The sequence below is a fragment of the Mobula birostris genome, chromosome 6, assembly GCF_030028105.1.
Source record: "Mobula birostris isolate sMobBir1 chromosome 6, sMobBir1.hap1, whole genome shotgun sequence".
NCBI classification, from domain to species: Eukaryota; Metazoa; Chordata; class Chondrichthyes; order Myliobatiformes; family Myliobatidae; genus Mobula; species Mobula birostris.
In genome coordinates this window covers 47827968-47853735 of record NC_092375.1, presented here as the reverse complement: position 1 = coordinate 47853735, position 25768 = coordinate 47827968, and the positions used below count along the sequence as shown (strand labels likewise).

The window sequence follows — 25768 nt, the reverse complement described above, 5'->3', positions numbered from 1 at the left end:
CCTGTAGTGTGGTGATCAGAACTATAAAAATACTGCAGGTGCAGTCTAAGTAACTTAATCTTCATCTGTAACACAATGCCCCCCACTCTTATACTTAATGTCTTGGCCATTTAAAACAAGAATGCCATACTTCATATCCTCACTGTCGACGCTTTAAGCTACCTACTTGTATCTCAAGGTATCTCTCATATCATTGTCAGGCCCTGCCACTTTTTATGCCCTGCCCTGGTTTAACTTCCCTAAACGTGTGTCTTAAAAGATATCAAAATATTGCTCCATAGCCCCATTCAGTGACCTGATATTGTGGTAACTATGCATTCCTCTAACAAAACTGTGATCGTGCTATGAAATTCATTGTTTATGAATGTGCGCAAATGCAAGGGAGGTGGATACTGAAATACAAATTCCTCTAAACCTGCAGAAGGTTCGTGGTATCAATAGTTTTTATTGTATTTGCATTCTGGATATCTGTATTCAAAATAAGGATCACAAGGGCGTAAAGATTTTAACAATTCCATAAGCTCTCTGACTGCCTCAAGGATAGCCTTAGTGGAGAGTGTCTCATCACTGCAAAGACTTAGATATCTGTCTATTTGGTTTTGCACAGTTGGAGAAGAACTAAATTTGCCTACCACTAAGTGAGGCAGGAGGTCTCTGCACACTAGAATGAAGCTTTGTGCTTCACTGATGTTCCCACAAGGTGAAAAATCCATTTTGCAGTCTGAAGTCAAACAAGAGAAGACATCATTTTTTCCATGGACAAATTCCTCATCTGCAAAGAGAAGACATGTAAACAAATCATGTTTTTTAAAGATGTTCATTCATGGTACAAAGGCGAATGGACAGTGAAATATGAATATCTTTGTTCAAACTAGGCAAATGTACATTTACAACATGAGCAAGGGGTGTTTTGAACATACCACTAATCAATCTATTAATACGTAACCAATGATCAAAGGTGAATTGACACAAAAATTTCCCCATTTGTAAATTACAATTTTGATGGTGGGAATTCCAAGGAAAACTATTACAGAGTACAGAACACCACACCAGGGCACAGGAACAGGATATTCAGCCCATGATGCCTGTTGACCAAATGAAACTAATCCCATCTGCTTGCACATGGTCTACATTGCTCCATTACCTGCTTATTCTTGTGTCTGCCCAAGTTCTTAAACAATACTATCATATCCCCATACAGTATTCCAGACACCCAAAATAATCTCACACAAAATGATGGAGGAACTCTGCAGGTCAGGCAGCATCTGTGGAAATGCTGCCTGCCCTGCTGAGTTCCTCCAATGTTTTCTGCTTGTTGCTCTGGATTTCCAGCATTGCAGAATCTCTTGTGTTTAAGATAATCTCATACTGTTTTAAAAGTTTCGAATTCTTCATTGAAGACAGTGATCTCACATCTTTCCTGTTTAATTCTTACATTATGTATAAGGCAACTTTATAATAGTTTTAAAAACTGCGATAGAAAATATATAAAAGTAATTGTATTTTGTCATCAGCTGAGATAAAAGGTTTCACAACTGCAGGATTCCCAAAATAACTTCATTCATTGTACAGTCAGAGAACCTAATGCATTGCACAATTTTAGACAGCACCTTCCCACAAATAGTAGTGTGATCATAACCAATGTGCTTTCACTGAGGAATAATTCATTACCAAGACCATGTTTTATGCATCTAAATATAATTCCTGATGATTAACTGAATCTAAATGTTGACACTGCCAGAGTGAGGTTTGAACTCCAATCTAGATTCTTAGCCTGTAGTCGCTAAGTGAATGGTTCAGCACTTTACCAAAGGAATGCAGACTACTATTTAATACCTGACCTGAAAGGGTGTGTTTTCACCGACTGTGTAGTACTCCCTTCATACTTAAGAATGCAAATTAAAAGGATGGCTAGATTAAAGGTTCTGTTGAGGGGAATTAGGCAATTTGATGCGCAAGATAGAATACCGAGGAGAGCAGAATTGCAGGTGATAAGCAGGGTATCTCTGATAGAGACAGGAATTTATTGTTGTAGTATATAATGTCTTATCAAAGGAAAACAAGCGCTAACAATGATGAACTAAGAGCGTGGTATCAATGATATGGGTGTAATAATAAACACAAAATAATCTGCAGATGCTGGGGTCAAAGCAAAACTTCTTCAGGGTAGGCATACCTCGAAGATGGTGTAATAACAGTGTGTTCGAGTTACTAGACTGGTATTCATAAAATGGCACTGTTGATCCTGGGTTATCAATTTAGATCCACCAATGTTTATCAGGACATTTAAATTTGGGTAATGAAGTATTTTTTTTAAATTAGAACAAATAGGAATGGTAACCATGAAATGCTTTATTGGGAGGGGAAAAAGTCTGGTTTGTCTATGTACATCAGGGAAGGAAAAAAAAACTGCTTATGTTATCCTTTGTGTGATTCAAGACGCATTGATGTAATTGAATGGAGACAGTTAACAATCAAACATTTTGGGAATGAATTATAGATCTGAATTTCCAGCAATGCCCATATTTTGCGGACAAATATGTTTGAAAAATCCAGATTGTCTGTTTTCTGGAAAAGTAACGTTGGTGGAGTGAACTTGGTGTTTAAAGAATGGTAGTCATGGTTAAGTGGGATCAGGATAAGTACTGGATATAGGATCACTCTGGGAGGGGATATAACAGAAACACAAGTGGCAGCAGCAACACACTTGGAAATACTGATCAAGAATTCAGAGGGCTCATTGCAATGGTCATCAAATAAAGACAGGGCATATCAACCGGGAAAATAGAGCTTTGTTCTTTGCTTCAAATATATTACAACAGTATTAAGTGCAGAAGACTTGATAAGTATATAATACACCTCTAGTCATCAGGCTATGTTCGATTGCTAGATTCCGTGAAGAGTGACTTGCTGAAGAGAGAACTTGAAATAAATGGCACATGGTTATGACTTGTATTCGCAGGCAAATTCTTTGCCTTCGGGGTGTTAGAGCAAGGGTAGGGAAGAGAAGGGAATGGCTTGTAGTTTTAAAAAGAACTTTAATATTTACAAGATATATTAAATCTAAATTTGTATTTTTAATATTTTATATTGTTTAAAAGTTATGTTTTTGAAGGTTTTTTATTCAGGTATTTATGTTTCAGAGGATTGCGTGTTTCCGGAGTACAATATTTTTAGTAGTTTATGTTTGGTAGTGGTGGATACCTAAAATCCAGGGGAACATTAAGAATTTGAAAGTGCAGGCGGCACATGGCATTGGAAGAGCTGAAAGTAATAAGAATGGTCAGAACATGATTGACAAGGATTTTCGCTTGTTTTTTTTCAGTTGAGTTTCTTTGGAATCTGGTCATTAGATGGTGTTGACAAGAGTATGGCTTGGTGTTGGTTAAATATGGTGTGGTATAAATTTGGAGCAAATTCATTTTCAAAAACATTAAGTTAAATGTACTGAACATAGAAGTTGGAAGTTTGACCATGAGAGCATTAGATAATGATGATGCACTGTTTTTGGAATTCCACAAAGCGTCCAGCATAATCAAAGACCCAATCCACCCTGGATATTCTGACTTCTCCACTCCTCCATTGGGCAAAAGACACAAAAGCCTTTAAAGTGTCTACTACTAAACTTAAGGACAGCTATTATCCCTCTGTTATCAGACTGTTGAACAGATCTCTTGACCTCACAATCTACCTTGATATGATCTTGCACTTTATTATTTACCTGCACTGCACTTTGTCTGGAGCCTTTTCACTTTATTCTGCATTGTTACTGCTTTACTGTGTTCTACCCTAATACACTGTATTGATTTGATTTGTATGAAAATAGGCAAAATGAGCTAAATTGTCTTGGTTCATGTGATGACAATAATATACTATTATTAAAGAGCAACATTAAATATTATGGCAAATATGATATAAAAGATAATATGTTAGTATGGGAAGGAGATTAGTTAGCTGATGGTAAAGAAAAGGAAGTGAAAATAGTTAATTTCAGGACAATAAGCTAATTGCTAGGTTAACTTGGACCAGCCTTGGGGCTTCAGCTTCTTGCAGTTGTGTTAAGTGACTTAGATATAGGGACTAGTTATGTAACTAAATTAGCTGATATGCAAACAGAGTGCTTGCCGGATGAGCCTGAAGTAAATTGTGAGGACACGGTAAAGGTGATATAGATAAATTAGTTGGCAAATAGAAAATACATGAAGAGTGAGGTTATCCAGATTGGAGGTGGTACTCTAGAGATGAATGGCATATGCATTGTGTAAAAAGATCACTACATTTTTACACAGTATTTGCAGGCATAACACATTCTGATAACTAAAACAAGTCCACTAAGAATCCTTACCTTCCAGCTTGTCAATGATGCCTATTGTGCTGGTGTCTATGATGTAAAGTCGTCCATCCTCAAAGGTGCCAAACATGTTACTATGGACACTGGCATAGTACATGAAATAATTCAAGTCATTGTTTCCCAGCAAATGAGTAATATGAAGAAGCTGGTAAGCGATATCTGCGGTGATTTTGGAGGATTCATTATAAAATGCTTTGATTGATTTTGTCCATGGAGTCACAATTACTCGACCACAAGAGCCAAAGTATCGTAAAAATGGCCACCCTTCTATCCCTGGAAAAAGCTGAATAGACATATTGGTCATTATTACAGGACAGTACTGGCTTTTTTTAAAAACTGAAGAACTTAATTTGTGCTTTATGAACAGGACCGACTCATTCACTAATGTTTTTAATACACGGCTTTTAATATGGTGATGAAATGCTTTGAGAGGGTGGTCATGGCTGGAATGAATTCCTGCCTCTGCAAGGACCTGGACCCACTGCAATTTGCCCATGCCACAATAGGTCAATGGCAGATGCAACCTGAATGGTTCTTTACACGGCCTTGGCTCACTTGGACAATACAGACACCTATGTCAGGTTGCTGTTCATTGACTATAGCTCACACCATCATTTCCACAATCCTGATCAATAAGTTATAGAATCTGGGTATCTGTACCTCCCTTTGCAATTGGGTCCTTGACTTCCTAACCAGAAGACCACAATCTGTGCAGATTGGTGATGATATCTCCTCCTCGCTGACGATCAACATTGGCGCACCACAGGGATGTGTGTTTAGTCCGCTCCTCTACTCTCTCTATACCCATGACTGTGTGGCTAGGTGTAGCTCAAATGCCAGCCATAAATTTGTTGATAATACAACTATGCATTCAATGTCAGTAAGATGAAAGAGCTGACTGTGAACTTCAGGAAGGGTAAGATAAGGGAACTTGATCCCTTATAGAGGGATCAGAAGTGGAGAGTGGGAAGAATTTCAAGTTCCTGGGTGTCAAGATTCCTGTTGATCTAACCTGGTCTCAACATATCAATGCAACTATAAAGAAGGCAAGACAGTGACTGTATTTCATTAGGAGTTTGAAGAGATTTGGCTTGTCACCTAAAGCACTCAAACTTCTGTAGATGTACCCTGGAGAGCGTTCTAACAGGCTGCATCACTGGGGCGGGGTGGGGGGGGGAGTGTAGTTGCTGCTGCACGATACTGAAAGAAGCTACAGAAAGTCATAAGATTAGTCAGCTCCATCTTGGGTACTAGCATCCATAATACCCAAGACATCTTCAAGGAATAGTGCCTCAGAAAGGCGACGTTAGTTATTCAGGATCTCAATCACCCAGGACATACCCTTTTCTTATTGTTACCATCAGGAAGGAGATACAGAAGCCTGAAGGCACACACTCAGCAATTCAGAAACGGCTTCTTCCCCTCTGCCATATGATTCCTAAATGGACATTAAGCCCATGAACACTACCTCACTATTTTTAATATATATTATTTCTGTTTTGCATTATTTTAATCTATTCAATATACAGTACATATATAACTTACTGTATTTGATTTATTTTCTCTTTCTATATTATCATGTATTACATTTAACTGCTGCTGCTAAGTTAACAAATTTCACAACACATGTTGGTGATAATAATTCTGATTCTGACAGCTAGAGCTATGGGTGCAAACTTTTTTTCCAGATGGTGCTGAACTTATTCCTGAAAGTGTCAAAAGTCAAGCAATTTCATTTTCAGGACCATAAGGTATCCTGGACACATTTATTTTAGCTTGATTAAATTCGAGGGATTTTCCCGTGTTGGTTCAATGATACTTCCAGCTTTTCTTTTGCTCCTCCCTGTGCTTCCCATGGATGGTAGTTGAGGTTATTGGGAAAGATGGGCTTGACCACGTGGCTACGGTAGGAAATGTCCAGTCAGTTAAGAACCTCTCGTCTTCAGTGAGGGGCAAAGAAGAAGACTATGTAGTCTTTTCATAAGAACGTAAGAAGTAGGAGCAGGAGTAGGACACCTAGCCTGTCGAGCCTGCTCCACCATTCAATATCACGGCTGATCTGGACACGGACTCGTCTCCACCTACCTGCCTTTTCCCGTAACCCTTAATTCCCCTACTATGCAAACATCTATCCAACCTTGTCTTAAATATGTTTACTGAGATATCCTCCACTGTTTCATTGGGCAGAGAATTCCACAGATTCACCAGTCTCTGGGAAAAGCAGTTCCTCCTCATCTCTGTTCTAAATCTACTCCCCAAATCTCGAGGCTATGTTTCCTAGTTCTGGTCTCACCTACCAGTGGAAAGAACTTTCCTGCCTCTATCCCATCTATCCCTTTCATAATATTATATGCTTCTATGAGCTCTCCTCACATTCTTCTGAATTCCAGTGAGTACAGTCTAGGGCAACTCAATCTCTCCTTATAGTCTAACCCCCTCATCTCTGGAATCAACCTGGTGAACCTCCTCTGCACCACCTCCAAAGCCAGTATATTCTTCCTCAAGTTCAGGAGACCAGAACTACATTCAGTACTCTAGATGCAGCCTCACCAATACCCTGTATAGTTGCAAGATAACCTCCCTGCTCTTAAATTCAGTACCCCTAGCAATGAAGGCAAACATTCCATTTGCGGCCTTGATAGCCTGCTGCACCTGCAGACCAACCTTTTGTGATTCATGCACAAGCACTCCCAAGTCCCTCTGCACAGCAGCATGCTACAATTTTTTTACCATTTAAATAATAATCTATTCTTTAATTTTTCTTCCAAAGTGAATGACCTCGCATTTACCAACATTGTACTCCATCTGCCAGACTCTTGCCCACTCACTTAACCTATCTATATCTCTCTGCAGACACAGTATTTTCTGCACAATTTGCTTATTGTTCCCCTCTATCCACTGCGCTTATTATATACTCAAAGAACTCCAGTAAGTTTGTCAAACAGGACCTTCTTTTGCTGAATCCATGCTGCATCTGCCTGATGAATCTATTTCTTTCCAGATGCCTCGCTATTTCTCCTTTAATGATAGCTTCAAACATTTTCCCAACTACAGATGTTAAACTAACTGGCCTATAGTTACCTGCCTTTTGCCTACATGCTTTTTTGAACAGTAGCATGACATTTGCCATCTTCCAATCCGCTGGGACCTGCCCAGAGTCCAGAGAATTTTGCTAAATTATCACCAAAGCCTCTACTATAACTTTACTCCATTTCTTTCAGTACCCTGGGATGCATTCCATCAGGACCAGGGGACTTGTCTATTTTCAGGTCCACAAGTTTGCTCAGCACTATCTTTTTAGTGATAGCTACCAGCTACTGTATTGAGGTCCTTCACCTCCCATCGCATCCATAACCTCTCACTTTAGCAAATCAATCATGAAGACTGATACAAGATAGTTATTCAAATCCTCTGCCTTTTCCTAATTTTCCAATATCAATTCCCCCTTCTCGTCCTCCAAGGGACCAATGTTCACTTTAGCCACCCTTTCCTGCTTTATATAATTATAAAAACTTTTACTATCCATTTTTATATTTTGTGCTAGTTTATTTTCATAATCTAGCTTCCCTTTTTTTTTTGCTCGCTGAGTGGTTCTTTGTTACTTTTCAAAGTTTTTCCCAATCTTCCAGTTTCCCACTACTCTTGGCAACTTTGTATGCATGAGCTTTTAGTTTGATGCCTTGTTTTATTTCCTCAAGGCTGGCTCTCCCTACCCTTACTGTCTTTTCTTTTAACTGGAATATACTGTTGTTCAGCACTGTGAAAAATCTCTTTGAAAGTCTTCCACTGTTCCTCACCTGTCCAGCCTAGGGTCCCAGTCTACTCTAGCCAAATGATCCCTCATCCCATTGTAGTCATCAATGTTGTGGCATAATACATTGGTTTTAGATCAAACTATTACACTCTCCAATTTTCATGACTTTCACTTCCCTTAAATTTTTCTAAGAAACCTCGAAGAATTGGTAACATAAGATCTCTGCAGATGCTCAAAATTCAGATCAACATATACAAGATACTGAAGCAACTCAACAGATCAGGCAACATCTAAGGAACTAAGGAGAGAAATAAGCAGTTGAAGTTTTGGGTCCAGACACTTCATCAAGGCTGGAAAGGAAATGGGAGGAAGCTATAAAAGGGAGGTGGCAGACAAGAAGGAATACAAGCTGGCAAGTGATAGGTGAAACCAGATGTAGGGAAAGATGGGTGGGGGAGGAGGGTGAAGTGAAAACTTTAGAAGAAATTCTCAATTTGTAAAACATTTTCTGTTGATCACTGACAGATTATGCTTTGTCACCCCTCTTGCATACTATTGCAGTGAAGGAGATGAGGACTGGAGAGTGAATGTGCAGAAGATAAAGGAAGAAATCTTTCAGCTAGCTGTGACCTTTCTGAACTGACTTTTAATTCCCTTAATATCTAGAATTCACCTACCTATCCATGTCGGTGTATACTTAGAATCTGAACAGCCACAAACTGCTTAGGTAAAAAATTCCGAGATTCACTGCCCTCTGGTGATGAATTTTCATTTTCCCCTATATTGTGAATGGCTAACCCCTGATTCTGAACCAGGGGACTACTGGTTTTGGTCATCCATCTATCCTTTCTACTCCCAGAACAATTTTTATTTTCAGCTGTCATTCCTCAGAACTGTACTGTATTTCATTGCTGTGTCTCTCTAATAAGGTAAATTTGACAGCTAAGAATCAATGTGATAAATGGTTTAAAAATACACCAGCCCCTCTATTTGTTACAATGAGAAATACCTCACATTTTCCCATGCCATGACAGACTCACGTTTAAAAAAAAAAGAATTCTTACACTCTTGAAATTGGCCTCCTACCAGTTCAAGACCTTGAGAACCAACTCTATCCTTCTCCATTGCTATTTTGAAACATTTACAGAATTATGGTCGCTCTTCCCACTGACGCATCCACCACCTGGCCAGTTTCATTTCCTAACATTTATGTTCCTAATATCTTTTTCACATTTATTTTGCAAAGTTATGTAAGGCTGCAACTCTCAGGCACTTCCTCATACCTACCTCTTGAAGAGGACCTCACTCCAGACCATCAGAAAACTGTCTCTGACACCATCACTGACCTATCAACTCTGGTGAACTCCCATCCACCACTAACGCCATAGTTCCCTTATGCTGCACTGCTTGCTTCTACCTCCTACATTAAGAGTCTGATGATCTGCATAGGCCTATTGTCTCTGCCTGCTCTTGCCCCGCTGAACTCAACACCTCATACCTTGACCCCACTGCATCACTCGATTCAATCCCTTCCCACCTATATCTGCAACACTTCTCATGCTCTTAAATTCCTCAGTAACTTTCAATTCTCTGAACCTGACTGCCTCATTTTCACCATAGATGTCCAGTCCTATCCCTCATCAAGAAGGGTCTTAAAGCTTTCCACTTCTTTCTCAATGAAAGAACCAACCAGTTCCCCTCCACCACCACCCTCCTCTATCTGGCAGAACTGGTCCTCACCCTCAACAGTTTTTCCTTTCGCTTCTCCCACTTTCTCCAAACTCAATGAGCAGCCATGGGCACCAGCTATGCCTGCCTCTTTGTTGACTACATAGACCAGTCCATGTTCCAAGTCTTCCCCGGTAATGTTGCCCAAATCTTCCTCCACAGCATTGGTGCTTCTTCGTGCATTCGTGCTGAGATCATCAATTTCAACAACTTTGCCTCTAACTTCCACCCTGCCCTTAAAATCACTTGGTCCATTTCTGCCTCCCTCCTCTTTCTCGATTTCTCTGTCTCCATCTTAGAGACAAACTGCCAACCAACATCTTTTATAAACCTACCGATTCCCACAATTACCTTGACTATATCTCTTCCCACCCTGGCTCCTATAAAAATGCCATTCCCTTTTCTCAGTTCCATTCTCTGCTGTGTCTGTTCCCAGGATATGACTTTCCTTTCCAGGACATCAGAGACGTTGTCCTCCTTCAAAAAAAAAGGGATTTTCCTTCCTCCACCATTGATACTGCCCTCACCCACATCTCCTCCATTTCCCAAACATCCACACTCATCCTATCTTCCTGCCACTTTTATAGTGATAGTGTTCCTCTTCTCCTTACCTACCATCCCATGAGCCTCTGCATCCAACACATCCTCTGCAACTTCTACCATCTCCAAAGGATCCTACCACCAAACATATTGTTACCTCCTCACCTCTCTCCGCTTTCTGCAGGTATCGTTCCCTCTGTGATTTCCTTGTTCATTTGTCCCTCCCCACTAATCTCCCTCCTGGCACTTATCCCTACAAGTGGCCAAAGGTGCTACACCTGCCCATTCACCTCCTCCCTCACCTCCATTCAGGGCCCCAAACCACCCTTCCAGGTGAGGCAACACTTCACTTGTGAATCTGCTGGGGTCGTCTATTGTGTTTGGTACTCCCAATGCAGCCTCATCCTCATTGATGAGACCCACTCCAAATTGGGGGACCGTTTCATTGAGCACCTCCACCTCATCCGCCAAAAGCGGAACTTCCCAGTGTCCAAACATCTTAATTCCTATTCCCATTCTGATGTGTTGGTCCATGGCCGCCTCTTACGCCATGATGAGGCAGCCCTCAGGGTGGAGGAGCAACACCTTGTATTTTGTCTAAGTAGCCTCCAACATGATGGCATGAATATCGATTTCTCCTCCTGGTAAACGTTTCCCCTCTCATCAAGTACCTTTTTAAAAAGTAAATCTTCACCCTCAATAGTGGTAGTCCTTTGGATTCGAAGAAGACACTTTGAAACCTGTGCTTGATGGAGTTTTAAGTGGAACAGCCATTGCACAGGGGCAATCCCACTCTCTCGGCGAAAGAGACCTTGATCCAGTGGCACGGACAACCATTACGGCTGGAGACCTCTCCTGCTGCGGTGGATGACCAGGATGTATAAGTGTCTTGTCGTGCTCTTAGTGCTCCACAACGCCTGCTGGGCCTGCCTTCTTGACCATTGGACCATTAATCGGTCTCCTCCGCTCAATCTGCCAGGGCCAGATGTCACACGCTGGGATAGACAGATCCCCTATGCCACTGAAGGTCAAAGACCCCTCGGCTACCCTCACCTGGTTTGGCCTGTCTGCCGAGATGGTTTACCCTCATTGGACACTTACTCCCCACCATTCCTTATACCATAACTGAATTCATGGAATGCCTATAGAAAAATAATTGTACCACAGAGAGCAAAAGAATAATGCAATTCATGCATTGAACTGGCAAATAAAAAGCATTATAAATTCTTGCAATTTCTACATCTGAAATCATTGATCTAATTTGATAAAATGGAAATGGTTCAAAATAAATTACAATATTTTAAAAATGAAGATTTTCTTCTGTGTTAACCATGCACCTCACTCTGAGAGAATAGAAACTGTGAAAATGAATTGTGGCTGTACAGAACTATACCTGTAAGACAATAGGGTGGGTGTTGACAGACAACGTATAGAGCAGGCGCAGTTTGTCTCGATCAGTGAAATGTCGCATCAAGACGCTACCTGAGTCCCTCACTTCAGCATAACGTCGGATGATCCGGTCCAACAGACGCTGGGATGGACACCTCAGCAAGAGGCTAGGGAGTCTCTACAGTTAAAAAAAGTTTTATTTTAAAATCTATGTGGAAGTAGTGAAGAACTTACAAGAGCAGCATACAGGAAGGTGACAATATACATATACTGTAGATCAAATATATTAACTCTCAGCTGCTAAATGACTTACATTTAGGTGTCACCTCTTAATATCTTATAATTGTTCTGGTTAAACCCTGCCCAATTCTGGCATTGCACAATTATGTCTTCCCTTTGAACTTTACATATTTGTAGAAGCGCATGTTCAATTTGGCTGAAGGATAGGAAGATGATGAGCAAGGCCTTTGGCTATATTTGCTCAATAAAGATTGGGAAAGTAATACACAATGTTCATAATAAGGTTTCATTAAACAGTAAACTGGCAATCCTGTAGTGCTGATCGTGCTCCTTCTGTAGGACTTGCTGAATGGGAAGGAAGGACATCTGATGGTGTTCATAATTCTGATGGGTCTGAAGGACTAACATAAAGGGCAGCGGTGAAGTATGATGAAATGGTAATAGTTTAGAACAACAACAGAATGCTTTATGTTCCAATAGAAAGTTTTTTAAAAATTTCCTAGACATACAGGGGAATCCCAGATCTATTACCAGCTTTGTTTCACTGCAACTTGGGATCCAGCTGCTCCCATGTTGCCCTTAACTAACTCTGATTTGGACTTAAATAAAGTGATGAGGCTTTGCTATTTCTATCACAAAATTAATCTAAACATTTAAATAACTGGCATGTGGAGCTGTTTAGGGTGACTGCACCCAAGATAAAATGCTTAGGTGAAAAGAAGGCAGAAAACTTCTAAAATTATTTCATGAATAAATTAAATCTAAGCTCACTGCTAACTTCAAATATGAATTACCCAATAGGAGATAAATCAAGATTTATCTATATCACTCTGGTATATGGTTTTCAAACCTTAGTGGCCAGAGTTTGCATGTTACATAATCTATTAGGCCAGAGTGGTGCTAGAGGTGGTGCTGCTGCCGCAGAGTTCCAGCAGCCCAGGTTTGATCCGACTTCCTTTTGATTTATACATCCTCCCCGTGAACACGTGGGTTTCCCTTTACTGTGCTTTCCTCCCACATTCCAAAGATATATTGCTCATTAAGTTATCTGGCCTCCATAAATTATCCATAATCAACGTGGCTAGTTGGAGAATTGGAAGGCATTAAAGGGATATGTGAGAGAATAGGCTAGTTCAGAAATATAATGGTGGGGGGGGCAACATTAATGTGTTTAATTTGAGAGTCGGCATGAGCTCAATGGGCCAAGTGGTCTTATCTTAACTCATAAGGAAATGTTTAATATGCATATACAATGCACAGAAAACTCATATGAAGTGTGCTACATTCCATTGCAAAGTTAAGGGAAGCGAAATGTATAACAAGAAAGTAATACCTTTCTGAGATGGTTTATTTTGATGAAAAATCCCCATAAGCCTTTCAATTTCGTGTTACAAGGTATTAACCTTCAACAATCATGATCAGTTAGGCACAGAGAAGATCTGTATTTACAGACAAGTACCTTTATTGGCTCAGTTCACATTCATGTGAATTTACACAACTATCTGTGTGCACACTCACTCGGTTTCCCTGACCTTCTATGAAGGTCGAAGAGAAAAAAGCTATACCCGGGAAAGGGAGCCTACACCGGCCAGGTTTTCTCTTGATCCTGAATGTAATCCCCATGTTTCCGACGTGAGGCAATTTACTTCTGCAGTGGTTGGTCTCCACAGAGTTGCTGTTGTCTGTGCTCTCAATTCTCCATTCTTTTCTCAATTCTCTTCCTTATCGGATCAATCTACGTATTATCTTTCAACTTCATTGGTTCAAGATCATCTGACTGACCTGGGTCAGCTTCTCATTGAAACAGGCCCAAAGCTATGAGCAGAATTGCTTTATGGCTCTTTTCCCCCACAGATTCACTTTGTTATTTACAACTGAGATTGGTTCAAACCAATCTAACCAGCTCAGCTAAACAATTGGGCCCAGATGACCAGATCACAGGCAGTTCCTTCTGCATAATAAACAGCTTCTTATCTGAGAATGCTCTTAGGTTTAGAATATAGAACACAGAAAATATACAGCACATTACAGGCCCTTCAGCCCACAGTGTTGTGCCAACCATGTAACCTACTCCAGAAGCTGTCTAGAATTTCACTACCACATAGCTCCATGTACCTAATGGGCCAGATATTTGGCTGATCTGGTTAGATGTAGTACCTTTAACAATTGGCTTTTTAAAAATCTCTTCTGCATTTAATTGCTGTTTTACAAAGTAATTACATGGGCAATTTCAGCCTTTTACCTACTGCAGATATTCTTACCTCTCCCTCTCTTTAAAACTTAAAACACACGTTCATTGCTTTGCCAGTTCTAATGAAGGATTTTACTACAGCTGAAATGTTGGTTTTAGTTCTCTCTTTCCCCCGTTGCTGCTTTACGTGCTTTGTGTTTCTTGCATTTTTTTTTACTGCTTTGGCTTTTCCAATATTTACAGTTTGTTTGCTGCTTTTCCCCTCAGTTTGTTAATTTCTCTCAATTTTCAAGAACCTACTTATAATACACCTTAAATTGTTCTTGCTATTAGGACCATGTATGTTATATATATATTTTTTTTCAACTGTATATTTTTGTTAATTATTTCTTGATGTTCCTACAGCTTTCCCAGTGACTTGGTGCTTGTTTTCCTACAGGTATGAACCAGGATCGATGTTTACCTCAGAATCCTGATCTTGATCAGTAATACTTTCTATACTTCGCAATTCAAAAAAATACATACCTGAACCAGCTCGGCAGTCAGCCGGTCAGCTGTAAGCCATTTCTGGAAACGTTCTGTGGCTCTGAGGACACTTTCAATGCTGCATGCAACTTTTTTTGCGGCTGAGATGCAGATATTCTGATCAGAAAGTTCATTCTGATACGTGCTTTGTAATCGGGAAATGACGACGGGCTTCCAGGTCTCGGCATCGACGCTATAATTGGCAAAGTAAGTATTCCTGTGGCGAGGAGGGAGTCTTAAGTCTGCAGATAGCCAGTTCTCAAATCTGCAAACAATGCAATTTATAAGACAAATGTGGAGACATGGACATTGGTAAACAGTTCCTGTGCATCCTACAGAAACGCGTTTTTTTTTTCTTTCCCTCCATGTTTACACTAAAGACAGTAATATTTGACAGCAAAGCTTCTATCTCAAGGTAAATAATTTAATAATCGTGATTAGTTCCGGAAATGGTTGAGGAAGTTGTTGGCACTTAGATCAGTGATCAGCATCCATTTTAGATATATCGGCTCTCACACCTCTTGACTATAGCCGTCACCCACACCTCTCAGTTCCTTTCTGTAAGGACTCTCTACAATTCTCAGATTTTTGTCTGTCTCATGTATCTAATTTGATATTAGGATTGCCACCCCGGTGCTTGAATATCTTCCTTTTCCTTGAGCTATGGCTTCACCTCTACCTTAGTTTGCAGGGCTCTCAGTCACATCTCTTCTACTTTCTGAACTTTGATTGCATGTCCGCTCCCCTCTGCCAGAAGAAGGATTAGGGAGTGGTCACTGTCCACCTCACCAGCCTTCACCTTCAATTGACCTGTAATTTTCATCACTTTCAACAGGAATTCCACAGTAGACACGCTTTTCCCTCCACTCCCAGTCAGTACTCCAGGGACTCTCTAGGTTGGCTTTCCATTTCCAGCAGTCTCCCTTCCCTGAAACCATAGACGTTACAATACCCTCTTCAATTTTTATCATCCAAGCACTCAAACACACCTTCCAGCTGAAACAACATTTCATTTGTTTTTCTAATCAATTGTACTGCATTCAGTGTTCATAATGTGCTTGTTACTATATTGGATAAACGATATACAGATGGGTAACTGTTTTGTTGAACACTTCTCGACAATTACAATGCTGAGCTTTGGTTACCTGTGTTTTTAATTCTCCATCCCACTGCCACTTTGAGCCCACTGTGTTTAGCTCCTATTTTGTTCCAAAGTAAACCCAAGGAATTACACCACATGTTCTGTTTGGACATGTGGCAGCCGCTAGGCTAGATATTTAATTTAGCAATTTAAGATACAGTACCAACTTTTTTTCTTCACAGATTGAGTCTGTATATTTTTATTTCCAGATGTTTTTTGTATCCCTAACTTCATTAGTTAAAGCAATTGTTACCTTGGCAGATTTGGTCTTGAAGCACTCCCAACTAAACATTTCTTCTCCACCACAAACAAAACATGTTTATTTTCTGACTTCTCCAGTTTTATAGAGAGTCCTTGACCTGAAACACTGATTACATTTATCTACACACATCAAAGTTGCTGGTGAACGCAGCAGGCCAGGCAGCATCTCTAGGAAGAGGTACAGTCGACGTTTCGGACAGAAACCCTTCGTCAGGACTAACTGAAGGAAGAGCTAGTAAGAGATTTGAGAGGGGGAGGGGAAGTCCAAAATGATAGGAGAAAACAGGAGGGGGAGGGATGGAGCTGGACAGGTGATTGGCAAAGGGGATATGACAGGAGGCCCAGGGAGAAGGAAAAGGAGGAGGGGGGAAAAACCCAGAGGATGGGCAAGGGGTATAGTCAGAGGGACAGAAGGAGTGAGAGAAAGAATGTGTGTATATGAATAAATAATGGATGGGGTACGAGGGGGAGGTTGGGCATTAGTGGAAGTTAGAGAAGTCAATGTTCATGCCATCAGGTTGGAGGCTACCCAGACGGAATATAAGGTGTTGTTCCTCCAGCCTGAGTGTGGCTTCATCTTTACAGTAGAGGAGGCCATGGATAGACATATCAGAATGGGAATGGGATGTGGAATTAAAATGTGTGGCCACTGGGAGATCCTGCTTTCTTTGGCGGACAGAGCGTAGGTGTTCAGCAAAAAGATCTCCCAGTCTGTGTCGGGTCTTGCCAATATATAGAAGGCCACATCGGGAGCACCGGACGCAGTATATCATCCCAGCCGACTCACAGGTGAAGTGTTGCCTCACCTGGAAGGACTGTCTGGGGCCCTGAATGGTGGTAAGGGAGGAAGTGTAAGGGCATTTGTAGCACTTGTTTGGCTTACAAGGATAAGTGCCAGGAGGGAGATCAGTGGGGAGGGATGGGGGGTACGAAAAGACAAGGGAGTCGCATAGGGAGCGATCCCTGTGGAAAGCGGGGGGAGGTGGAGATGTGCTTAGTGGTGGGATCCCATTGGAGGTGGCGGGAGTTACGGAGAATAATATGTTGGACCCAGAGGCTGGTGGGGTGGTAGGTGCGGACCAGGGGAACCCTATTCCTAGTGAGGTGGCGGGAGGATGGAGTGAGAGCAGATGTGCGTGAAATGGGGGAGATGCGTTTGAGAGCAGAGTTGATGGTGGAGGAAGGGAAGCCCCTTTCTTTAAAAAAAAGGACATTTCCCTCGTCCTGGAGTGAAAAGCCTCATCCTGAGAGCAGATGTGGTGGAGACGGAGGAATTGCGAGAAGGGGATGGCATTTTTGCAAGAGACAGGGTGAGAAGAGGAATAGTCCAGATAGCTGTGAGAGTCAGTAGGCTTATAGTAGACATCAGTAGATAAGCTGTCTCCAGAGATAGAGACAGAAAGATCTAGAAAGGGGAGGAAGGTGTCGGAAATGGACCAGGTAAACTTGAGGGCAGGGTGAAAATTGGAGGCAAAGTTAATGAAGTCAACGAGTTCTGCATGCATGCAGGAAGCAGCGCCAATGCAGTCGTCGATGTAGCGAAGGAAAAGTCGGGGACAGATACCAGAATAGGTTCGGAACATAGATTGTTCCACAAAGCCAACAAAAAGGCAGGCACAGCTAGGACCTATACGGTTGCCCATAGCTACACCTTTAGTTTGGAGGAAGTGGGAGGAGCCAAAGGAGAAATTATTAAGAGTAAGGACTAATTCCGCTAGACGGAGCAGAGTGGTGGTAGAGGGGAACTAAATAGGTCTGGAATCCAAAAAGAAGCGGAGAGCTTTGAGACCTTCCTGATGGGGGATGGAAGTATATAAGGACTGGACATCCATGGTGAAAATAAAGTGGTGGGGGCCAGGGAACTTAAAATCATCAAAAAGTTTAAGAGCGTGAGAAGTGTCACGAATATAGGTAGGAAGGGATTGAACAAGGGGGGATAAAACTGTGTCGAGGTATGCAGAAAGGAGGTCGGTGGGGCAGGAGCAAGCTGAGACAATAGGTCTGCCAGGACAGGCAGGTTTGTGGATCTTGGGTAGGAGGTAGAAACGGGAAGTGCGAGGTGTGGGAACTATAAGGTTGGTAGCAGTGGATGGGAGATCCCCTGAGCGGATAAAGTCGGTGATGGTGTGGGAGACAATGGCCTGGTGCCCCTGAGCAGATTTAAAGAAAGGGACTTCCCTTCTTCCACCATCAACTCTGCTCTCAAACACATCTCCCCCATTTCACACACATCTGCTCTCACTCCATCCTCCCGCCACGCCACTAGGAATAGGGTTCCCCTGGTCCTCACCTACCACCCCACCAGCCTCTGGGTCCAACATATTATTCTCCGTAACTTCCACCACCTCCAACGGGATCCCACCACTAAGCACATCTTCCCTCCCCCGCCCACCACTTTCCACAGGGATCGCTCCCTATGCGACTCCCTTGTCTTTTCGTACCCCCCATCCCTCCCCACTGATCTCCCTCCTGGCACTTATCCTTGTAAGCCAAACAAGTGCTACACATGCCCTTACCACCATTCAGGGCCCCAGACAGTCCTTCCAGGTGAGGCGTCACTTCACTTGTGAGTCGGCTGGGGTGATATACTGAGTCTGGTGCTCCCGATGTGGCCTTTTATATATTGGCAAGACCCGACACAGACTGGGAGATCGTTTTGCTGAACACCTATGCTCTGTCTGCCAGAGAAAGCAGGATCTCCCAGTGGCCACACATTTTAATTCCACATCCCATTCCCATTCTGATATGTCTATCCATGGCCTCCTCTACTGTAAAGATGAAGCCACACTCAGGTTGGAGGAACAACACCTTATATTCCATCTGGGTAGCCTCCAACCTGATGGCATGAACATCGACTTCTCTAACTTCCGCTAAGGCCCCACCTCCCTCTCATACCCCATCTGTTACTTATTTTTATACACACATTCTTTCTCTCACTCTCCTTTTTCTCCCTCTGTCCCTCTGAATATACCTCTTGCCCATCCTCTGGGTTCCCCCCCCCTTTTCTTTATCCCTGGGCCTCCTGTCCCATGATCCTCTCATATCCCTTTTGCCAATCACCTGTCCAGCTCTTGGCTTCATGCCTCCCCCTCCTGTCTTCTCCTATCATTTTGGATCTCCCCCTCCCCCTCCAACTTTCAAATCTCTTACTCACTCTTCCTTCAGTTAGTCCTGACGAAGGGTCTCGGCCTGAAACATCGACTGCACCTCTTCCTAGAGATGCTGCCTGGCCTGCTGCGTTCACCAGCAACTTTGATGTGTGTAGCTTGAATTTCCAGCATCTGCAGATTTCCTCGTGTTTTTATTTATCTCTCTAGAACCCTGCTGAATGCTTTCAGCATTTTCTTCTTTTGTCCTAAAATGAGCATGGGTTTGTTTCCTTCAACAGGAAATGTTGGGTGTGGAAGATTTGTTACCATTTTGGAAGGAATAGGATTAGATTTCATTTTCTTTATATATCCTATGTTATATCCTCATAAGAATAAAACTTCTTGATATCCTTAGCTTGGAGAAAGATTCAGGTGATAGTTGTACAAAACCAAGTAAAGGTGCCCCGTAAACCACTCTTTATCTCTTGCTTTTGTGATAACTGCACTTCCATTACGACAAAGTTTCTTTCTTGTCTACCTTCTTGTTGTTTCTTTTAAAATGTCTGCTCTTTGTATGTTCTGCACTATATATCAGTTTGAGAGCAAGTAGGTAAGGAACACAACTTTCTAAAATGAGATGCAGTTGGTCTAAGTGAATTGCGAGAAATAGGTTCAGTATTAATCAGCAGTCACTTTACACCACAAGCATTCTTTTCCAGTAGAAAATAATTGATTCACTGTAACCGAAACAATGATCAATTTTACTCCCAAGATTTCAGTTTTGACAAATTGCTATTAAATTTTTAACATTAAATTTCTCTGTTTATCACCTTCAAATATTGATCTATTGAGAGAAGATCTGGTATAGACGTACACAATGTCAGGTTAAGATTTTTTCAGATCAGACCAGGAACTCCAATGCAGTAGTGACCTATTCTGGAGTAAGGCATCATAAAGAGAGAAAAGGGGAATAGATATCATCTGATAACTTTTTCTAGTATTTTCCTTGTACATCAGCTAATATTATCCTTTAAAATTGGTGTCAAAGTATGGGTAGAATCTAGTAGTAACTATTAAGCAAATAGGGTTTGATAATGAGGCACTTCAATCTGTCACTCCTGTATTTCAAGGGGATTCCACATTGCTTCCAAAGTTTTTTTTTGAATTGTACAATTCAAATGGAATATTCAGATTGAGACAATGAATTTAAAAATGCCAAACAGGCTGCATTGCTGTGGAAAAAGAGGACAACTTGTAGGTAACCGTTTCAGTGTATTGCTATGCCCAGAGTAGCTACTACTTAACCCACACTCCAAACTAAAATGACATTGCAAAACTTTTCATTTTCAGTATGGAAACAAATCAGAAAAATCAAAATTTGGATTACTTGATTTAAAAATTGCTCTTGAATATATTTGGCTCCTTACACCTGATAGAGTTTACAGACTATCATAAATGGACCTTCTGGAACACAAATCTCACCTGATTTTTTCTCTGAAGAATTTTTTGCACAACGATGTTCCGACACAAGCATCACACTTATCCAAACCCAGAAAGTTCCTGCCGAAGTTGTAGACTGGTTTCAGCTTTGTTACGTTAGTGATGTCTTCAGCTCTTGTGTTTAAACTTATTTCCCAGGGTGCCAGAAATATTAAGGACCAAATGGTACAAGTCCACATATTTACCAAGTCCTCCACACAGATCTTCTAACTTTTAACTGTAACTGATTTATACATATTAACTGTGAAGCAACCTATCTCCAGAAAGTCAAATGTAAATTGTTAATAGAATATTTTTTGCATGTAGTTATGAAAACTGAATTGGACTATGGTGTGAATCCAACTACCTCCATTTCTGTGTAGGTTGTTCTGAGAGGAAATATGGAGCATGCTGATAATCTGGTTGCTATGGTCATACTTCCTCTGTGCTCTCCAGTCCAGGAATCTGATAGGATACAATATCTGTTTGCTTCCTATCTGTGTCGCATAACAACATCATTGTGCTCACATGCTGTGTAATAGATAATGGTCGGATATCCTGGACCTTTTAAATCCACCAGCTATTTGAAGCTTTATCAGAATCAGGTTTGATATCACTGGCATATGTTGTGAAATTTGTTGTTGTACAGCAGCAATATGTTGCAATACATAAAAGCTTTGAATTACAGTAAATATATACATTAAATTAATTAAGTGCAAAAAAATAGTGAGACATTCTTCTTGGGTTGAATGTCCTCGGAAATGGGATGGCAGAGGGGAAGAAGCTTCTCCTGAATTGTTAAGTGTCTGTCTCAGGCCCCGGTAGCTCCCCTCTGATGGTAGCAGTGAGAAAAGGGCATGTCCTGGGTGATGAGCGTCCTTAATGATTGATGTCGCCTTTTTGAGGCATTGCTCTTGAAGATATCCTAGAGGCTACGGAGGCTGGTGTCCATATTGGAGCTGATGGAGTTCACAACTTACTGTAGCCTCTTTCGATCCTGCGTGGTAGCCCCTCCGTGCCAGACAGTGATACAGCCAGTTAGAATGCTCTCCACAGTACATCTGTAGAAATTTGTGAGTGTTTTCGGTGACATACAAAATCTCCTCAAACGTACAAATGAAGTATAGCCACTGTTGTACCTCTTGGTAACTGCATCTATATGTTGGACCCAGGATAGATCCTCAAATGTTGACACCCAGTAACTTGAAATTGCTCGCTCTTTCCTTTTCCCATTCCTCTGAGTACTGGTGTGTGTTCCCTCATCTTACCCTTTCTGAGCCACAATCCATTCTTTGGTCTTACTGATGGGAGTGTAAGGTTGTTTCTGCAAACCACTCAACTAGCTAGTATATTTCGCTCCTGTGTGCCTTCTCGTCACCATCTAAAATTCTGCCGACAACAGCTATGTTGTCAGCAAATTTATAGATGGCATTCGAGCTGTGCTTAGCCACAAAGTCATGGGTGTAGAGAAAGTAGAGCAGTGGACTAAGCACACATCCTTGGTGCTTCAATGTTGATTGTCAGTGAGGTGGAGATGTTATTTTTGATCTGCACAGACTGTGGTCTTCCGGTGAGGAAGTTATGGATCCAGTTGCAGAGGGGGTATAGAGGCCCAGGATTTAGAGCTATTTGATCAGACCTGCAGGAATAATTGTGTTAAATGCTGAGCTGTAGTCAATAAACAGCAGTTCGGCATAAGTATTAGTACTGCAGAGGTGAGCCAAGGCCACATGAAAAGCCAATGAGATTGGCATCCACTGTAGACCCTCTGTGGTGATAGGCAAATTGCAGTGGGTCCATGTCCTTGCTGAGACAGGACTTTATTTTAGTCATAACCAACCTCTCAAAGCATTTCATTGCCTTAGATGTCAGTTCTACTGGATGATGGTCGTTAAGGCAGCTCAACCTGCTCTTTTTGGGCACTGATTTGATTGTTGCCCTTTTGAAACAGGTGGGAAGTTCACACTGTAGCAATGAGAGAACAGAAGTGTCTTTAAACACACCCACCAGCTGACTGGCACAGGTTTTCAGAGCCCTACTAGGTTCTCCTTCACAGCTTGTCACCTTGTGAGGGTTCTCCCTCTTGAAAGACAAGAGTTGGCCTCTGAGACAGAGGTCACAGGGTCACCGGTGCTGCAGGGATCCTCATAGCTGTAGTTTTATTCTCCCTTTCAAAGTGAGCACAAAAGGTGTTGTGTGTGAAGCATCACTGCCATTCATGATGTCAGGTTTCGCTTTGGAGGAAATAATGGCCTGCAAACCTTGACAGAGTTGACGTGTATCCAATTCCATCTCCAACCTTGTTCGGACTTGTTCCTTTGCTCTTGAGATAGCCCTCTGTAAGTTGTATCTAGCCTCCTTAAATAGTCCTGGTTTACCACACCTGAATGCCACAGATCTAACTTTCAGCAGACTTCAAACTTCCTGGTTTATCTGTGGCTTTTGATTTGGGTATGTACAACATGTTCTAGTGGCACACACTCACCCACACAGGTTCTAACAAAGTCAGTGACAACTGTGGCATATTCACTCAGATTTGAGGATGAATCCCTGAATACAGTCAAGTCCACTGACTCAAAGCTGTCCTGTAAGTGCTCCTGATCTCCTTTGTCCACACCTTCTTCATCCTCACTACTGGTGCTGTGGTCTTCAGTCCTTGCCTGTACTCAGGGAGTGGAAGTACAGCCAGGAGATCAGACTTTCCAGAGTGTGGGCGTGGGATGGTACAGTAAGTGTTCTTGATGGTGGTATAACAGTTGGCCAGTGTGTTGGTTCCTCTGTTTCCACAGGTGATTTGTTGGTAACAATTATTTAGACGCTTTTTCCATCTGGCTTGGTTAAAACCCCCAGAATGATGGGGAAGGCATCAGAATGTGCTGTTTCATGCTTGTTGATTACATCACTCTGCTCACCTAGAGTCTGTTTTACACTGGCCTGAGGTGGATGTACATGGCTACCAAGATGATCGCTGAAATCTCCTGCAGCAGATAAAGTGAACGGCACTTGATCGCGAGATGTTCCAGGTCGGATGAGCAGAACTGGGACAGCACCGCCACGTTTGTACACCACAAGAGTTGATCATAAAGCATACTCCACCTCATCTGCCTTTGAAAGACTCGGCAGTCCTATCTTGCAGTGAATTGCGAAGCCATCGAGCTGCATCCTGAATCTGGAATGGCAGGGGACAGCCGAGATTCTGTAAAACAAAAAATGCAACAGCTCTTCATGTCCTTCTGTACAAAAATCTTGCTCTGAGATCTTCAATTTTATTTACCAAAGACTACCAGCAGGATAGTCAATGTTGGGAGTCAGAAGCCTTGTCTCCATAAGTGAACTTTTAAATCAACGCGGCATCTTCTCTTCTACTGTCTTAAGGGAGAACCGCACCAGTGGCCAGAGTCTGTTTAAGATTTGTCGACTTTGGGTAGTGATAGATTTTTTAATCTCCTTTCTGTGTTACTTTGTCTGTGGCTGTAGCTGTGGCTTTCAGCGATAGTAGTCTAAAACGGGACTATTTGATGATTTCCATCAGAGCTGCTCACACGAGTTGCCTCCTTAATGGCACCCTGGAAGTACGTTTTTTCTCTTTTCATCATCGTCATCATCAGGTGCCATGCCCAGTTTGAGCTTTGACTGCCATGGCCCACACACTCCTGTTCTGGTCAAGTGGATCAATTCATTGGTATTCATTTCCAGTTCTCTGGCTGCTGTCTCCATCATCATTTGTCTTTGTCTTTGTCTTCCTCTTGCTTTCTTCCTGTCAATCTTTCCCATAATTACTGTGCATTCTAACTCCTCTTTCCTAATCACATGTCCAATGAAGTTACGTTGCCTTTTCATGATCTCATACATTATTTCTCTTTTTGTGTTTGCTCTGTTCATGACATCCTTGTTAGATACTCGTTTTGTCCATATTCTCTTTTACAATTTAGAAAAAATTCAGTACCTGCATTGACCTCCAATGAGAAAGGATCTAAAAAGTGTGGATTGGGACAGGTTGTTCTCTGGCAAGGATGTGATTGGTAAGTGGGAGGCCTTCAAAGGAGAAATGTTGAGAGTGCAGAGTTTGTACGTTCCTGTCAGGATTAAAGGCAACGTGAATAAGAATAAGGAACCTTGGTTCTCAAGGGATATTGGAACTCTGATAAAGAAGAAGAGAAAGATGTATGACATGTATAGGAAACAGGGAGCAAATAAGGTGCTTGAGGAGTATAAAAAGTGCAAAAAAATACTTAAGAAAGAAAGCAGGGGGCTAAAAGAAAACATGAGGTTGCTTTGGCAGTCAAGGTGAAGAATAATCCAAAGAGCTTCTACAGGTATATCAAGAGCAAAAGGATAGTAAGGGATAAAATTGGCCCTCTTGAAGATCAGAGTGGTCGACGATGTATGGAACCAAAAGAAATGGGGGAGATCTTAAATGGTTTTTTTGCGTCTGTATTTACTAAGGAAACTGGCATGGAAATAAGGCAAACAAGTCTTGAGGTCATGGAACCAATACAGATTGAGGTGCTTGCTATCTTGAGGCAAATCAGAATAGATAAATCCCCAGGACCTGACAGGGTATTCCCTCGGACCTTGAAGGAGACTAGTATTGAAATTGCAGGGGCCCTGGCAGCTACATTTAAAATGTCGATATCTATGGGTGAAGTGCTGGAGGATTGGAGGATAGCTCATGTTGTTCCGTTATTTTAAAAAAGTCTCCAAAAGTAATCCGGGAAATTATAGGCCAGTAAGTTTGACTTCGTTAGTAGGTAAATTATTGGAAGGAGTACTAAGAGATAGGATCTACAAGTATTTGGATAGACAGGGACTTATTAGGGAGAGTCAACACAGCTTTGTGTGTGGTAGGTCATGTTTAACCAATCTATTGGAGTTTTTCGAGGAGGTTACCAGGAAAGTGGATGAAGGGAAGGCAGTGGATGTTGTCTACACGGACTTCAGTAAGGCCTTTGACAAGGTCCCACATGGGAGGTTAGTTAGGAAGATTCAGTCGCTAGGTATACATGGAGAGATAGTAAATTGGATTAGACATTGGCTCAATGGAAGAAGCCAGAGAGTGGTAGTGGAGGATTGCTTCTCT

General features: G+C 41.7%; 1 protein-coding gene across 1 annotated transcript; it reads right to left on the bottom strand.

Annotated features, from left to right (window-relative positions):
* Positions 1-404: 404 nt before the first annotated feature.
* Positions 405-21099, bottom strand: dipk2b (divergent protein kinase domain 2B). The gene is made up of 5 exons (XM_072260432.1): positions 20692-21099; positions 14719-14983; positions 11767-11940; positions 4346-4634; positions 405-772 (listed from the first exon to the last, which is right to left on the bottom strand). Exons 1-5 carry the CDS (start codon positions 20886-20888, stop codon positions 435-437), a joined length of 1263 nt encoding a protein of 420 aa, XP_072116533.1. The 5' UTR covers positions 20889-21099; the 3' UTR covers positions 405-434.
* Between the last annotated feature and the right edge of the window lie 4669 nt (positions 21100-25768).